This window comes from Physella acuta, unplaced genomic scaffold (assembly GCF_028476545.2).
Source record: "Physella acuta isolate Inbredline_101_S28 unplaced genomic scaffold, ASM2847654v3 ptg000648l, whole genome shotgun sequence".
In the NCBI taxonomy this organism is placed as follows: domain Eukaryota; kingdom Metazoa; phylum Mollusca; class Gastropoda; family Physidae; genus Physella; species Physella acuta.
This window is the reverse complement of record NW_026732167.1, coordinates 47497-65237: the sequence shown is the minus strand read 5'-3', so window position 1 is coordinate 65237 and position 17741 is coordinate 47497. Positions and strand designations below refer to the sequence as shown.

Here is a 17741-nt window from a genome sequence, read left to right as displayed (position 1 = left end):
TACATCTTTTAAGTGTCAGACAAAAGTGCGATTCCCGGTGCATAAAAAAACACACCTTTCATTCGGATAATTGTGTATTCACTTAAATACTGTTAAATTACTGTTAAATATATAATGTTATATTTTTCATTAACGTTTGTAAATTGCGCACAATAACTACGCGGTTTGAAACTAATGCGATATGCTTTTTAATGGAGTTTAGGGTCGGAGTGGTTGGGCGGGTAAACGCATGCGGTTGCCATAGCCACAGTCTCGAGTTCGAACTCTCAGACACATAAGACTCGTTAGCTGGGTACAGCAACCCTTATAGGATAGCAAAATTCCTAAATTAAACAAAAGTGGAACCTCACAGGCGATATGACGACTGGTTTATCAGCCCTGTGTTGTTGTTTTTTTTCGGTAGTTCCTGCGACACTCTGATTCCAAGTTATATTCTAGGTAGCGTCCTGTTCCTTGGGTCTATCAGCTATCAGATGAAAGTATCATTTTACCCTTCTCACTTTACTGCCCAGGCATTGTGCTTGGATTTCCTATGCGCAATCATCACGGAGCCATATTTATTATTTTAAAGGCGTAGGTGCAATTTCAGTTGTATTTACAAGCGATTACACACACAATCTGTAACAATTTTTCACACAAAAAATACAATAAAAATGTGCTTGAACAGAAAACCATTTACTTTGTCATTGATTAACTTTTTTGTTAGTCTTTCAATAGAATAACGCTGTATAAATTATGCAGTTATAGATAACAGTTTAAATTATCTCGAATCGTATTTCTTTCTATATCGATTTATATTTACATTTATCATAAGTATAGAAAGAAAATGCGATTCGAGATCATTTAAACTTTTAATTTGTCACTAGCGCACCTTTACAGTTATGTTTACAGCGTTTACGGGGGGGGGGGGGAAACCAGTATCACTAATTATCGCCCAGATCTAGAAATCTACTTCTGTACCTTTCGTATTTCAATCATTTAGAAAATTACACTAGCCACTAAACAAATGTTCTTCTGTAATAGGAGGTACGTTTAGTTAGAATCTTAAAGTATGTATCTGGTCAAGTGTTAGATCTAGTTGATTTTAGAAAAAGATAGACTAACTAAAGTAACTAATAGAACTAGATCTACCAATCATTGGTCCAACTCCAATATGATATCATAAGAACGATAGATATGATGTGCCGCATCTAGTAATAACAAATAAAACAATCTATTATATTAATAAATCAATAAGTCTGTTACAGACTCTGTAACTGTATTCCTGTACTGACTGTACTGAACTGTAACTGTACACTCAGAGTACACTGTAATACTAATACTGAGTCTCTCTGTACTGAGTACTGTAACACTACTACTACTACTACTACACTAGATCTAGATTCTAGTACTACTACACTTAGCTGCTGACTTAACTAAATAACTACACTACTAACAGTCTGCTATACCTGTGGACCGTGTTGGTGTAGTGTACGAAGTACGTTAGTTTTGTATAATAAATTTAACTAAATTAAGCAGCAGTAGACTCTCTTTAATCTTAACTCCAAGTAGATTCTCAGTTTTTAGAAAATAGATATTTTTCTAAACTAATTTTAGTTAGACTAAACTTAGTTAGGCCTAGGCTAAAGGGTCGTCCATAAATGACGTCACACTCGTACGGGGGTCCGTAATTTTGTGACGGTGTGTGATGAAGGGGAGGGGGGATGGTTCAGATGCTGCGACGTCACACTTTTGCATTATAAAAAAGCAATGTTAGAAACCGAATTGTAGGCGTTATTTCGCGTTTTAGAAAACTGTTTTAATAAATTGTAATAGGAATTGATTAAAATACTCTATTTTGACAGAGTTCAGACAAGATTTTTGAAAAATATTGATGTTTTAAAAAAATTCAACTGTAATTTTAGGGGGGTTGTAGGCTGAGATGTGACGTCATTTTAGGGGGGCGTCTGGCTTTTTGTAACGATATGTGACGGGGGAGGTAAAAATTGTCAAAAAAAGTGTGACATCATTTATGGATGACCCCCTAAGGCCTATTTAGTATTAGTTAGACTAATTACTTTTTTACTAGTTAGATCTAGTACACTAAACTTTAGTAGAGTTCCGGTCAACTTAATTTATTAATTTACTTTAATCACTTTTTTACTTTCTTATTAATAGAGGAAGTATTGCAATCGTGCAGAAAATCAGATTTAAGATTTTCACAAAATCTCCCTTAGTTGGAAAACTTAAGATTTGCAATTTTGTTTATGTTTGTGTTTGTTTATCTGTCTGTCTGTGAACATGATAACTTGTTAAACTTACAGCTAGATTGATGAAATTTCATGTATAAGTATTTGGCCTATAGTTACCTATACCAAATTTGTCATATTATAATTATAGGCCTAAATTAAATATAATATAAAATGTAATATGATATTATAGTTGGCTACTTTTTTTTTCTAGAATCTGTGCAGCAAAATGTCAAGTGAGAAAAAAGGAAAGAAAAGAAGCAAGTCCTTCTATAGAAAATCTGCATATGGATCAAAGCGTCCTCGTCCTGGGGCTAATATTTTACAAAAAGGCATGAAAGGATTTCTTGTCATGTGCAATAGCAATGAAAGTAGTGCAGTCAGAGAGTGCTACAATATCCTAAATGAATATGCCGATCAGTTATATGGTCCAAGTCAGGTATAGTTATTTTTTATGAATACTGATAACTGGGATAATGTTGTTAAGTTCTGTTTTTTTTTTGTTAGATATAGTTCAATTGTTTCATAACGCAAGTTTTGGTTTAATTCTAACATGTTCAATCTGCAAGAGTGCAATGCTGTGTTTTTTTTAATTGGATCTTTTAAAATTTGTTTAGATTTGAAAATATAGTGTTTTGAGCAAGAGAAATTATTTTGTATGTTTTATCTTTTTTAAAATAAAAGTATAAGTACAACAAATAATATTTAGTTACTTCCTGCATCAAATAACTTTGTAAAACAAATAGACTTGTCAGTAGAGATTTAAAATACCCTTCAAACTGATCAGTTTTTGTTAACTTTTGCTCATATTTCAAATCATGGCTGCTAAAATTATAATATTGTAATCCATAAAGTTTTTTAACAAATACTGATCAATAGGCTGTTTGCATTTTAGTAATTTTATATAGAGAATTTTATGAAGATGCTTAAATTTTATTTTATTTTTCCTTTAAAATTTGCTTTTTAGGTATGTTAAGCTAATGTTTCTCTCTTACATTCTTTTAACATCTTAAGGTAATGACAGACAGCAACCAGGTAAACAATAATACAAATCAAGACAGTAATGATGAAGATGATGATGATGATCTGGAAAAAGCACTAAAAAAAGAAGTTGCAGGATTAAAAACCGAAACACCAGTACAAAAAAGATTCCAAAATGTACTGAGCAATGCTAAAAATTGTGTCTTCATCAGCACAACTGTGGAAGATCCTATAAAACTGGTGACAGTTATAATGGAAGATATAGCCCAGCATGGTTTGAAGAAAGCTCGTTACGCAGCTCGTATTTTGCCAATTGTAGGCACCTGCAAAGCACACACAGATGACATTGAAACCACTGCATTGACTGTGTTACATCCCATCTTTTGTGATTATCCCCCCACCTCGTACACCGTTTTGTTTAAATCTAGGAACAACAATGGGAACACATGTCCTAAAACACAGGTAATTCCAGCTGTCACGCGGGCTGTGGAGAAGGTTAATTCCAGGTTAACTTTTTCATGGAATGACTACCAGGTGGCTATACTGGTAGAAGTTGTGTGCACTGTGTGCTGTATAGGGGTAGCACCTGATTATATCAGGCTGCGTAAGTACAACCTACAAGAGCTGCAGCAGGGTCCTAAAATAATAGAGAAACTTGGTCCTAAAGAATCATCTGAGGTACACCCTACAGGATCTGAAACAAAAGGTTGTCCCACAGAAGCTAAGACACAGGAATGTCCTACTGAAACTAAGACACAGGAATGTCCTACAGAATCTAAGACACAGGAATGTCCTACAGAAGCTAAGACACAGGGATGTCCTACAGAATCTAAGACACAGGAATGTCCTACAGAAGCTAAGACACAGGGATGTCCTACAGAATCTAAGACACAGGAATGTCCTACAGAATCTAGGATACAAAAATGTCCCACAGAATCTAAATCACAAGAATGCCCTACAGAGTCTAAGACTGAGGAATGCCCTACAGAGTCTAAGACTGAGGAATGTCCTACATTGACTAAGACACTGGAATGTCCTACAGAATCCTACTCAAATGAAATTCCACTTGAGACAAGTCAGTAATAAAGATTGTAAGATTAGAACTGTATGTAATATGTTGGAAACTACTGACTATTCCATTGTTAACTTAGGAATTAAAAATAATGGAAATATTGATATCATTCATTTCTTTCTTGTGTACTAGTTTCCACATGACATTTTTGCTTGCTTTTGTTGTGTCACTATCTATACTAGAAAATTGCAAAAAGTTTTCTAGATTTATAGCTTTTCTTCTGTTAAAATTAAAACAAGTATTTAAAGACAGTTTAAGGAACTTAGTGGTCAGCACTATGCCAAAACACCTAATGGAATTCAGGTACCCAGCAGTGTTGGGTGAACTCAAGCACATCCAATGGACTCTCCTGGGATTTTAAGATTTCCAGGAGAGACGTGTTACAAAATAAAGACAAACTCCTGATAAAATGGTGTAAAATATTGTCCTTTATTTGTAAATAATAACAAGTGCAAGTGGTATAAGCTAAAAAAAATGTTCATTAACATTTACACGAACTTGACTTACAAATCAATATCACATGAACAATTACATTTATTGGTAAAATTACACTAAAGTTTAATATAACAAGGCTAGTACTGATTCTTAATAATATTAGATAATTATGACTAAGAGTATTTATTATATTATCTACTGTACTTTAAACCATTTTGGATTTGATGTGATGGATTATATTATAACAATTATAACCATTGTATTGAGTAAAACAGAAAATGTAGATCTAGAATCTAGATGGTTTTTAAAACTTATTGCAATAAGGTATTAAAAATCTGGTTATTTTACTCAAACGAAGGGAGACTATTCACACACAAACACTTGAGGCAGATTCAGTGTCCTTAAGAGTATGGTAGGTAACTGAAATGTTTACTAGCAGTAGCTGTGAACGAGCTGCTAGGTGACATTACTTCCCCTTGTAATATATTTCTATATAGTAGAGCTGTCTGGTAAACTGATTGAAATAACAAGGCATCTGGTCTATTATTGGGAAGGGAAGTTTGTGTACAACAAATCAGAAAACATACCAGTCAGAAAGAAAGGACTGCAGGGCCACTGATGTTAGCTACAATTGTTGTTTTAGCCTACATTTTGTATTTTAAGAGGTTTAAAAAAAAAAGAGTGCATTGTTGAGTGCAGAAAAATGTTGGATCACAGAAACTAAAGGGAAATAAATCTATCAGCTTATTAAGCTCAATAGCTTTTGCTTTAGACAGCTGGTTTATATAATAGCATGTCAAATTGAGGGTAAAGTAGCAGATTGTTTTAGACAAGGTTAAAGGTTGAATGTTAAAAGGTCGATACACTAAAAGGTCACATGTCACAGCCTGTCATACAGAATGTTGAGATCAAAATGTTTTCTGTACAATGAAATAAATATTTGAACTTTTGTCTTCAAAACATGATGTCATCATCATCATCGTTGGATGGTTGGACGTTGTATTTGGCTTTAAAAACTTGACTGACTGATCCGCGCTAGGAAAAAAAAATTTAATTAACATTTAGAAATTAAACTTGTTTATTTTTGCGTTTTCAAAAAAAAAGTAATTTGCAAATTAACTTATTTAATTATATACCAGAATTCTGTAACACGTTTACTAAATAACCCCATATAACATCCTTCTGTGATATTTAACTTTACAACTGTCATAAATGATGTATTTACTTAATTTAAAACCCCAAACAACAGCTATGTGTGATATATTTACTTGAAAACCCCCACACATTAACAAACTAAAGTGAAAGAATTACCTTGGATTTATAAGAAGCGGATGATGGGCGTCGACTCAGAGAGTCTCCTAAAATCTGACTCCCCATAGGTGAAGGGTCTCTAGAGGCACTTCCTCTTGCACCAGACAGGGACTGATGTGACAAACTCCTGACACTGCCTGCACTTTTTGACTCTTCTCTCCTAGACAACCTAAGTAAAAATATTTTTTAAAACAATGAACTCATGTGGGTATGGTATGGTAATAAGATATCACTAGAGCCCAATCATTACTTTTGGCATGGTAGTTAAAATAGTTGGTAAAGTGCTGTGAGAACTATCCTTTAGCTACTTATTTGTTGCTAGATTCAGCTGAGACACAAACTTAAAACAACCTGTCATCATTAAATAGTATTACGTACATCATACAAAAACAGGTCAATAATTTAACAGTTTTGAATTCAGTAAAATCTTTTATTTATTTACTAATGATAGTATTTGAATATAATCAAAAGTTAAGTATGTTTCAAGGTATTAAAGAAATTAAGCTATGCAAAACAGATAACAAGCTAAAACTAGCTAGTACGTATGGCAAGCATTTAAATTTAATTCAAAACCCAATATATCAATGCTAAAATTGACTCGTGTGTAACATTAAATCAATTAAAAACCAACTTCAACATGTGGCCAGATAATTTTTTTTTTAATCTGACCACTTGGAGCAAAAAGCAACAACAGGAAACCCACATGTTTTTTAAGTTGCCTAGCTCTTGCTTCCTGGCCTTGTGACCTCTGAAAGTGGACTGTATGAGGTCAATATCCTCATCATCATCATCCTCTTCATCAACATCTCGGTACTTGAAACTCCACTGGTTCATTTGTTTTTTCCTTGTATGGTGAGCTTTTAAACTGCCTTGAATCATATAGGCAGCCTGAAAATATTTCACATGATAATGTAATGTAATAAAGATCAATGTAGTTGCAGTGAAATAAATGAAGTAAGTATAAATAAAGTAGAACTTTTTCTACTGTAATCAGTGTTCTGTGCTGAAGAAGACTGAAGAGTACTTGCAATTGCCTTTAGTTTTTTTTTAGGTTACTAACACTATTTTGTTTATAAACAATGTAATGTGTTATATTGTGTATCCTACTTAAAAAAACTATTTTCAAAGCACAACTGAGTATTTATACAAAAGTTAAGGAATCAAAACAACTAAAGATGTTTAAAAAATAGAGCAAGGGCAGTAACACATGTCACATTTTCATCAAATTTAGAAGCTAATTTTGTGGACTGAATGAATAGCTCACATCATCCAGTTCCTCATTATATTTATGTTGCTTGTGATCCAGCCACCCTCTTTGAATTCTTTTGGCTGCCAAATTTTCTTTAAAGGCTTCTACTTCATCATCCATCTGTTGGAAATAGAATTTAAAATCTTAGGGGTCAATAGGTAACCATAATTAGTAATTTTAATTAGTTAAAATACCAACTGATTAGTAAGGGTTTATGTACAGCCTATGGATCAGGAAGGTGTGGACTATTAACCCAAATATTTTACTTTCCTAGCCCAGTCTGATAAATGTTCACTGATCAAGTTGAGGTATTAGACTTAGGGAAGCAGAGGTGTTAGGAAGCTGTACTGGAAAAATCATTGACCAAGAGATGAACTCTACTTCATCTGCCCTCTGGAGTGTCAGGTTAAAGGGATATTTACTTAGTGTAAGATTTTTTTACAATCTAGCCCAAATATCTGGTTAAGTATTACCTGATGATCTACCTCATTCTGTTTGTGTAATATTTTAAAAATATAATCTAGCCAAAATTTCGGGTCAAGTATAACCTGATGCTATTAGTGTAAGATTTTTAAAAATATTATCTTGTCAAAATATCTGGTCAAGAATTACCTGGTGATCTACCTGATGTAGTTTATGTAAGATTTTTAAAAATATTATCTAGCTAAAATATCTGATCAAGAATTACCTGGTGATCTACCTGATGTAGTTTGTGCAAGATTTTTAAAAATATTATCTAGCCAAAATATCTGGTCAAGAATTGCCTGGTTATCTATGCTATGATGTATATTTGAATAGACAAATTGGTGCGCATGAATGCTGGTGCGAAGCTATAATATTGAACAAGTGAAAGTGTGACGCGGTACGCAAGAAAGTGACGTTTTAGGGTGAGTTCGTTGTTGCCGGAGAAGAAGCTTCAGTTAGTCTTGTTCATGTTATGTTAGGGTTAGGTTGTCCAGTCTTAGTATCTTTTGTTCAAGCTGTCCGATGTCTATTTCTATAGTGCAATAAATGGAATTAGCAAACAATGTCATTCTGTCAAATCATTAGTAAGCGTTGATGTCGTCGTGTCTCAAGATGCACTATTGCATAGCTAAACATAATCAAATTGTAGTGGTATTGAAATATAGTATTGGATCAAGTAGTTCTACCCTCTCACTACATAACTGCGGGACACATATAGAACCCAGGTATAACAATCTACCTGATCTAGTTAGTATTAGATTTTTAAAAATATCATCTTGTCAAAATATCGGGTCAAGAATTACCTGGTGATCTACCTGATGCTGTTTGTGTTGTCTCCACTGACGCTGAATATTTTTGGCTGCATGTTTTTGTTTGAAGTTTTCAACTTCTGAAGATTTTGACCTGGAGCTGCTGGGCCTTGAACCTGGCTCTGAGTAAAGTCTACCATCTACAACATCTTCAGATTGAAAATGATTGGCTGAGCTAGAAACATCAAACAAAAATGTAAAAAATCAACTGGCAAAAATAGGATTGGCTGATTTATTTTCAATAACGTTAGTACTAAGACTTTGAACTATGTTAATTAAGACATAGACGAAGGTAATTTTCTAACCTTTGTCTTCTTCTTGGTGTTGGTGGGAGGGATGACATACTGTGAGTGAAATAAATATTAATAGAATAAACATAGGTCTATAATTTTTCATGAAATGTTGAATAAACTATTTAGTTTTGTTTCTTGAAATATGTTTAATTTAGTCACATTCAGTCTTTTCATCTTATTTTTTACTTTTAAGTTAAATTTCCTATAAATAATTTATGTAGCATATATATTCAATATTATGGATTACTAACATGTAATTAATAAAACTAAAATAGCTTTTCACTTTTACAAACAACACTAATTTACCTCTCTTTTTTCTGCTTTTCTTGTAAATTTCTTTGAAGAGTTGCCTTTAGATCATCAATTTGTTGCAAAAGTTCTGTCTCCCTTTGATCAAGCTGATGCAACCGTTCCTCTAAACTTCCTTTCAGGTCAATTTTACCTAAATATACATTGTTAGATAACAATTGACTTGCATATACTGTGTAAAGGGAGACAAGTCAGTCAAACACAAAATTATCCTCCTACATCTAACCAAATATTTGACTGTTGGACAGACAGTAACAACAGTTGCTATGGTTACCTTGATGTCTACTTCTACTTGACAGCTGATCTCTCTCCCCCCTTCCTCTGTCTGAAACTCTCTGAAACACAAACAAAAAATGTGTAGCATTAGGAAGGTTTGTTTAGTTAAATATCTATCAGTGGAAATATGTTAAGTAAGGTTTCGTTGTTACATGTATGTTTATGACATATATTTAGAAGGTTTCTTAGTCACATGTAAATCGTATGACATTTAAGTAAAGTTTTTGTTACATATATATGGTAAGACACAAGACATGTCTTGTAATCAACTAAATATGTACCTTGTCTGTATAACTGGTCTGATCCCTTTTCTTCATATTAGCAAAATCACCTGGTAATTAGTAAGACACCAATTAAAATATACTTTTAGATATCAATTAGAAAATATATTTTCATATATATAAGATTTATTTTCATATCAATTTATATATTCATTGATATACCAGTAAAACAGTAAAAAAAATTATGATTTAAATTAAATTACAGATACAAATTAGGTTTTATCACATATTATAAACACAGATAACCTGCATTTATTAATACTTAAGTATGTTGGAGAAGAAACTAACGAAGCACAATTTCTGTCAGATAACTACAAACTAAAGAGTAGCATAAAAAATAATGGGCTACAAACTTTGGGCTTTCTCTGAATCCTCCATGGCCCTGTGAAGGTCCTCCTTCAAGGATTTGTTCTCTATCTGCAGTTGCTCATTGGTTTTACTCAGGCGGATCACAGTCTCACTCAGAGCCTTCACTTTGGCTGCTGACTCCTTGGTGGAACTGGAAGGTAGTGAGTGAACAATTTACTTTTGTACAAGTACAAGTTTGCTTCACAAGAGATGGAAAATTTATAAATGAATATTTTACTTTCCTAGAAGTTTGTTTTAAAAAGCTGATGTTTAGTATCAACTAGTACAAAAAGTGTTGGACAAAATTATTATTTTTCAAAATTTAAAAAAACATTTTTTTCAGTAATTATGATTTTGATGCCAAGTTAATTTAAGTTAGTTTAGCCATTAAAACTAACGACTTAAAACTATATTTACAGATAATAAGACCAACAAAATTTTATACTGTAAAAAATCACAACAATTTATTTGCAAAAGATATCCATACTTTTTTAATAAAACAGGTCAAACTCCTTTGTTTAATAGTTTTAAAAATTCAAACCAATAAATCAACAAGGTGGAAGAAAATACACAAGGAGGTAAGAAGATTTTAGAATCTCTAATATAAAGACAATATGGTCTTGTCTAGAGCTTTGAAAAAGACCTTCTCATGTCTATATCTCTAAAATGACTATGATCTGGCCTAGACTTTTCTAAAAAGACTTTAATGACTTGGACTGTCTAAAAAGACCTGATTTTATCTAGAAGGTAGGCCTACTAAAAAAGACCTTATTTACTTAAACTGTCTAAAAGACCTGATTTTACCTAAAAGACTTTACTTTTTTTTAAAAAGACCTTAGAGACTTGGACTGTCTAAAAAGACCTTATCTTGCCTAGACTTTTCTAATGACCTTGACCTACCTGGTCTTATCTGAATCTTTTGTCATCTGCAGTCTAATCACCTCCCCATACACAGCCTCCAGCTGAACCCTCATTTCCTCTATTTTTGTTGTTTTCAAATCCCCTTGCAGTTTGCTGGAACAAAAATTCATTGTCAGTGCAAGTCGTGCTTTTGCATATCAGAACTATGGTTACTATTTATAAAGTGTATTTTGTTTTTACAGAGTACCTTAATCAATGTTTTAATAAAATTGTACTCACTTTTTAAAGTAAAAATTAAGCACACTTGTTTTTTTTTTAAATTCCAACTATAAAAATAACTAGCATTATGTATGCTGTAAGCTTTGTTCATGTTTACTGCATAATAATTAATATGTATAACTATTAAATTGTTACCTGTACGCTGCTTCTTTATCTTTCAGCTGCATTTCAAGTTTTAAAATTTTCTGTTTGTAATTGTGGATTACTGCCCCTGAATCAGCATTTTTATCTGCCATTGTTCTACGTATTTCACCATTCTACAACAGATAAAAGGTCAAAATTCAAGCTAAATTATTTAATGTAAAACAGAAGGTCAAGTCTCATGCTATATTACTTATTACTTTAATCTAAAACATTTTCTTTTTTATAATCAGTAGGCCTACTTAAGCATAATTATTTCTATTTATATAACATTCAAAATAGTTTACAGTTAAAAAATCAATTATAAATAAACAATGTAAATGATAAAAAAAAAAATTGACCAGTTTTAAGCAATAATTTATTAGATGTTCTAACCTTTCCAGGATTTAGAAGAGCCTCTATTTCCTTTTCCTGTATTATAAGTAAAAATTTATATGTTGGTACCAAATCAAACAAGAAATGCATAGGCTATAAACACTTTTGATCATCTAAGTTTGGCAGCCTTAACTAATAAGAGATCAATAAACACAAGCAGCAATAAAACTTAAACAACCACATCAATAAATTAAATCTTGCCTTCTTTTGATTTTCTTCTTCTAGTCGCCTAATTTTTGTTTTGTTTGTTGAACTTTCTAGCGCCAAACCAGAAATTTGCTGGGGATTAAATTTGTAACAGATTTACAAAGTGGTCCAAAGTTATTTATAAATTAAAGAAACCTTTTACAAAACTGACTGACAACCATTAAAACTTTTTAAAAAAGTATTTTAAATAGTATAGATAAAAAGACTTTTTTGAAAAATTATTACTAATTAAACAGACTTTAACAACATAAAATTATGTGAATATTTAATTTGACAGGAAGTCAAAACTGTTGCAAATAATAAAGGGTTATTCATAAATAGCTTGTTTAGGTGATTTTTCTGTACCATTTTTAACCACTCCCATTCCCCCCCCCCCCCCTCCCCCATTACCACATGGCTCATCATCAGAAAAGCATTATGAAATAAACCAGAATTTTAAAAGAAATAAAACAAACCTTCCTAAGTTCTAAGACCTCATCATAGTATTCCTCTGGTGTTTTATAAGCAGGAGTTCCAACATTAGGCCTAGCTGTGAAAAAAATATAGAATTATAGGATAAGAAACAAAAGTTCAATAACTTTTTTTTGCTAGTTGCAGATTTTTGCTGTCAACCTTAATTTATTCAAAATAAAATGTAGGTAGCTGATGCTGTTATTCTACCCTAAATATTTCCTGAGTGTGTCTGACCACCTACTTGGCTAAAATGTTACCTATTTTCATCAAAGCAGCTGATTGTTATATGTTATATACATGGAAAGAGCTCCTAACCTGTCACTGAGTCCACTCAGCTCTAATGAGTGTCTTTACTTAACGTCCCATATAACCATTCTTACCAGTTAAATCATCATTTCGTCCTATCTTTTCTGTGCCCATGAACTGCCTGAGATAATGGGGTGTACTCATGTAAGGCATTAGTTCATTGTTAGCTCGTGGTAATCCAGTTAGAGTAGTCTCCCTTCTCATTCCTTCAGTTTAAAAAAAAAAAGAAACCATTTCATAGTGTGTTAATTTTTAAAAATCAGAACTTTTTATCTATATAAAATTTTGTATGAATGGTTGTGGTGAAAATAAAGTGAAATTTGTTAATATATGAATCTACACTAATATTGTGATTGTGACAGTCCCATGAAGGATCAAGTTTATTTCAAACAGGGATGGTGGCTTACCCACACCGGATTTGCGTAAACTTTCAATAAAATATTCTGTGGATGTTTTATGTCGAGGGGTGGTTGGTCGGTAGGCATTAGACATTGTTACTGAAAACAGAGCAGCTTCATTTTAGTAAGTGAAATCAAGAAATTTTATTGTTATGATTATTAAAAATAACACCTTTTAGTTGCAAATGTTTAGTTGTTTTAGCGCTTATCGTTAATGACATACGTGTTTGTCTCTTTTTCAATGCTTTCATCCATAGCTCTTTGCCATTTTTAGATTTCCCTGGGGTCACTAGATGTATTTAAAAAAGAGTTTTTTATGACATATTAAAGAGTCTTCGGAACCAAAACAAGTATTTCTGTATTACATAAAAATCAAACATTAAAAACTAAGACAATATTTTAAAGTAATAAAAAGGGTGTGACAGTAGCATTAACAATGATAATTCTACCAACCAGTGATCAGGTTGTGTTAACCAACTTTATATTAAGGTACAGAAGCTAACTGATATAAAAGCTTTCTAATGATTTAGTGCGCAGAATGAGAGATTTGTATGGACCTGTTTTGTAATGATCTTTGTGGGCATCCCTGATATTTTATGGACCTTCTCATGTGGGCCTATATCGTCTTTCTTCTTCTTCTTCTTCGTTCTTAATTTTTAGTGTTGAAGGGGATCAAGATTTATCTGCCAGTGGGTTTGAACTCAAGACTTTGTTCGAATTTATCAACCATGAGCTTTTTGCCAACTCGACCACGCCTCCAACACAATTAAGCGTTACGTGTCAACTGGTTATGTGCCATTGAGGCCATTGACTCCGATTTCAGCCTGCTTTTTTTTTGGATTTGCTTCCATAGCCTTTGTCCAACCAAGAACAAACTACAAGGCAGCAGTTGTTTTAATTTTGGAGTTGTCTCTCCTAGAAGAGTGGCTGTCCCCAGCTAACGAGCCTCATCTGCCCTAGGGTTCGAACTCGAGACTTTTCGGTTTAGCAACCATGAGCTTTACCGACTCGACCACGCCCACCCGGGGCCTATATGATATTTGAGAAACTACATGTTTGTCTAGACAAACACAATGTGTTCACCACAGTGAAAAGTACAGATAAACTACAAAACAAAACAAATTTATTAGAGTAGATGCTCGGAGATATGGTACCTGGACGACGTGGGGTTTTCTTGTTGGACTTCTTTGATGAGTTTTGCTGCATTCTTTGTTGTTTCACTCAAAAGCACTCTTCACAATGAACTAAATCTTTGTTCATCACAGCTGCATAAAAATAACATGCAACGGTTACCTATGAAAAAAAACAACACACCAATTAAACACAAATTATATAAATTATAAGCTGTATGGGCTTACACTAAAATAACAATACACATAATGTTCTAAAAAAGCTGTTTTAAACAATAATGAATAGACACTTAACATTCACACACAGAAGTAGTAGCCAAGATATTTTGGTGCCAGGGGTAGCTGCCCACTTAACCCCTTGTTTACTTTTGATAGGCCTGCATGTAGGAAAAACTGATGGCCAAACCCATTTGTGATTTCATGTGAGGAGGTAGCTAAAGGCCCTATGATAAAAATCTGGAATTTGATTAAGAATTACTGAAAATAGCCATAAACCAGGCATAAAGGACAGTGGCATCACTTATTCAGTATAGTCTCAGTATATATTATTATTATATATAGTCAGTTTTTTTTTTATACTAGGCCTACAAGTACAATAGCTTACTGTAGGCCCTTCATCACTAATACTAATAAGTAACTAATACTAATACTACATACATAAAGTCATAAACTATAAAAATTAAAATAATAATACAGTTTCCATTTCACCAGTTAATCTTATTTAATTCTCAACAACTGAAATATCAGAATTAGAACCTAGATCTAGGTCTAGATCCTCTTGAAGAACGATTTATATTATTTAATTTATTTTAGCAGCTCGTGCTCGTTTTGACACGGTTTTTTCCGTTTTCGGTGCAAAGAGTGCACTGAATCTCACAGTTTCTACTCTAAAAAAACAAAAACTAGATCTAGATTTGATCCATAGCGATCCAAAAAGATGTTAATGTACAAAGGTTTAGAAATAACAAATACAAATCACAAAAAATGTCACATTTCTTCTAATTATTTGAAACCTACATTGTTTCTGCTATCGATCCGGTCATGGTAGTTTTTTGGACCAAAGTTTATGCTTGCATCGCAACCGCTTGTAAACAAATACTCTCAAAGCAAGAAGGCTACTGAAAACTTTTCATTTAAAACAAAATTTGAAAGAAAAAAAAACATACCCAAAAGCTCTATCAAAATTATCTTATCTTTCTAATATACGTATGTGCTATGTATTTTGCGGAATAAACGAAATACATTTTAACATATATAAAATGCTCGGCTAAACTCTGTAAAGAGTATTAGATTAAAAACATTAATCAGAATTTTAACTCTATACTCTATATTATAAGAAAACAAAATATATTTAGATCTAAATTCTATCAGGTCTACGTAGGGCTAGCTCGTCTATATTATAAGATAAAGCTATGGTATTTGCTGCGTGAAAAAAGTGTTGAGTCTGTATGCCCAAAACAATTATGTAGTGGCGTATCCAGGGGAGGACCATTTTTAGAACACTGCCGCCGTTTTGGGTAAATAAAAATGAGTTAAAATAAACAAGATCAGTCAGTTAAATAAATGAAAGTGAAATAGATGCGCTTATCTTGAGGTTGACTTCTGTCTTAAACTGTTGGTCAGCGAAGGCGCCTATAATGTTTTCGGCAGCTGTTGGTCAATAAAGACACAGAGGCGTAGCGATCAGATACGGCGCCCGGGGCAAACTATCAATTTTGCCCTCCCCCATCCCATTTACACATAAATATTAACGTTGTTGAAAAAACGCCCCCCCCCCCTTTTTAACTTGGAGAGGTCGGGGCACTTTTTACCAGTCACTTTTTATTACGATGTCACACATTCGATGTAGACAACAAGTCCGTGAAGCTAATTAACCTAAACTGTGAATAATTCAGTAATGCAGCTGAGAATGAGCTTTTAATAATCTTTTCTACCCGGTTTGGCGCCCCTTTATGGTTGGCGCCCCTTTATGGTCGGCGCCAGGGGCAGCCGCCCCACCCGCCCCACCCGCCCCTACTCGCTACGCCTATGTGCAGACACCATTAAATTGATTAACAGTTTCTTCTGAAGTGGGATGTTGCGGTGTTCCACGTGGTCTGTGTAAGATGTGTCTGCTGTAGTATTACCTCTGCTTCATCATTCGTGTAAGTGGTCAGGATAATTGTTGTCGAGTTATTAATAATTAGTTGCCTTTGCTCATTACGCATCATAATCTTTTCCCGTTCGTGCCCCAGGCATACCGGGGGAGGGGCAGAGGCGTAGCGAGGGGGGCGGGGAGGGGGTACATATGTCCCCGAGCGCCGACCTTAGGGGGCGCCAAAATGGGTTGGAAAAACAAATTGAAAGTTGGATGGGTGGGCAAATTGAAAGTTATGGTGGGGGGGGGGGGGGTGCAACTTGAAAGTTTGAGAGGGGTGCAAATTGAAAGGTTTTTCCCGAGGAGGGCGCCAAATTGAAAGTTTGTCCCCGGGCGCCGGGAAGGGTCGCTACGCCTCTGGGGAGGGGGTTATGTGGTCAGAACTTTGCAAAGCCGCCTTGGTTTTCCTATTTTGAGTCAGGTACCCATCAGAGCTGGGTGAACTCAGGAATGTCTTACAGGCTCGATTCCTTGATCTTAACTCTAGACTTTCGGGTTAGCAGGCGTAAGTTCTACCATCCGACCATGCCGTCCCCTACTCGACTTTGTCGGATTAACATAAGATCCTTCCAATGTCAGTTTGTTGCAGAAGCTTTATTTAAAATGCTCGCATCTCTTGACCTAAGAAAAACATTTGGTACATGCTTAAAAAGAGAATCATCATCAGCAATGTAACTGAATTATTCAGTCGACGTTAAGAAAATAAACGGCTACTTGGCTTAAGGGATTTCTTTAACTGTTTTCTACATTAATTGTGTGACATCATAATAATAAAAAAGAAAAGTGACTGGTAAAAGCGCCCAAACCTTTCTGAGTTACATATTTAAATGACAGGAAGGGGGGGGGGGTCCGCAAAGTTGATAGTTGGCCTCTGATTGATACCCTTCCCCTCCCCCTTTTTTCATATTAGTGGATCAAATGGAAAGTGCGATTTTAAAGTACACTTGCACTACAGGCAGAATAATATAACATCGAATAGAAGTTTTTCTGTTGGTATTGTTGTTATAATTAGTGTATAATTAAGGTCAGGACCGGGACATGGTTATGATTAGGGTCAGTGTTATGTCAGCGATAGCCTTCAGAATCAGAAATAGACATAAATATTTCCCTCCTGTTATCGTTTTAGTAACTAGGCCTAACTATATATAGTATTGTCTTGTTCGTAGGTGGACCCTCTCAACCAAACCCAAACCCAAACAAAACAATTTAAGAGACAATGTAAATTTTATCAAATAATAAATATTTGGATATTAGTAATTTTTAACTATGTTATAGAATAAAATGTTATGTTCCGAATGTATATACGTATATTTCTGGATCGATCTAAAAAGATACATGAAGGCTTAACACTCCTCCCTCCCCCCTCCAAAACAAGGGGAAAAAACATCTTAACCAAC

The 17741-nt window shown here is 33.9% G+C and overlaps 2 protein-coding genes across 7 annotated transcripts; one reads left to right on the top strand and one right to left on the bottom strand.

Moving 5' to 3' along the window:
* The first annotated feature begins 1001 nt into the window (after positions 1-1001).
* On the top strand, positions 1002-4489 carry LOC131948549 (THUMP domain-containing protein 1). Of its 5 annotated transcripts, none has more exons than XM_059310128.1 (3): positions 1002-1026; positions 2443-2667; positions 3243-4489. In XM_059310128.1, the coding sequence occupies exons 2-3, from the start codon at positions 2458-2460 to the stop codon at positions 4290-4292; spliced, it is 1260 nt and encodes a 419-aa protein (XP_059166111.1). In that variant the 5' UTR covers positions 1002-1026; positions 2443-2457; the 3' UTR covers positions 4293-4489. The 5 variants fall into 5 exon arrangements, with proteins under 5 accessions (XP_059166111.1, XP_059166109.1, XP_059166108.1 ...); XM_059310126.1 differs by having other exon boundaries at positions 1019-1049; XM_059310125.1 differs by lacking the exon at positions 1002-1026 and adding an exon at positions 1082-1108.
* A 212-nt stretch (positions 4490-4701) lies between these two features.
* Positions 4702-15303, bottom strand: LOC131948547 (IQ domain-containing protein E-like). 2 transcript variants are annotated; one of them, XM_059310120.1, is made up of 20 exons: positions 15225-15303; positions 14232-14370; positions 13301-13366; positions 13087-13176; positions 12754-12885; positions 12376-12449; positions 11915-11992; positions 11714-11749; positions 11333-11454; positions 10958-11071; positions 10063-10208; positions 9710-9759; positions 9427-9487; positions 9150-9285; positions 8856-8894; positions 8545-8725; positions 7292-7399; positions 6731-6915; positions 6028-6196; positions 4702-5751 (listed from the first exon to the last, which is right to left on the bottom strand). In XM_059310120.1, exons 2-20 carry the CDS (start codon positions 14281-14283, stop codon positions 5671-5673), a joined length of 1920 nt encoding a protein of 639 aa, XP_059166103.1. In that variant the 5' UTR covers positions 14284-14370; positions 15225-15303; the 3' UTR covers positions 4702-5670. The 2 variants fall into 2 exon arrangements, with proteins under 2 accessions (XP_059166103.1, XP_059166104.1); XM_059310121.1 differs by having other exon boundaries at positions 7292-7396.
* Positions 15304-17741: the final 2438 nt, after the last annotated feature.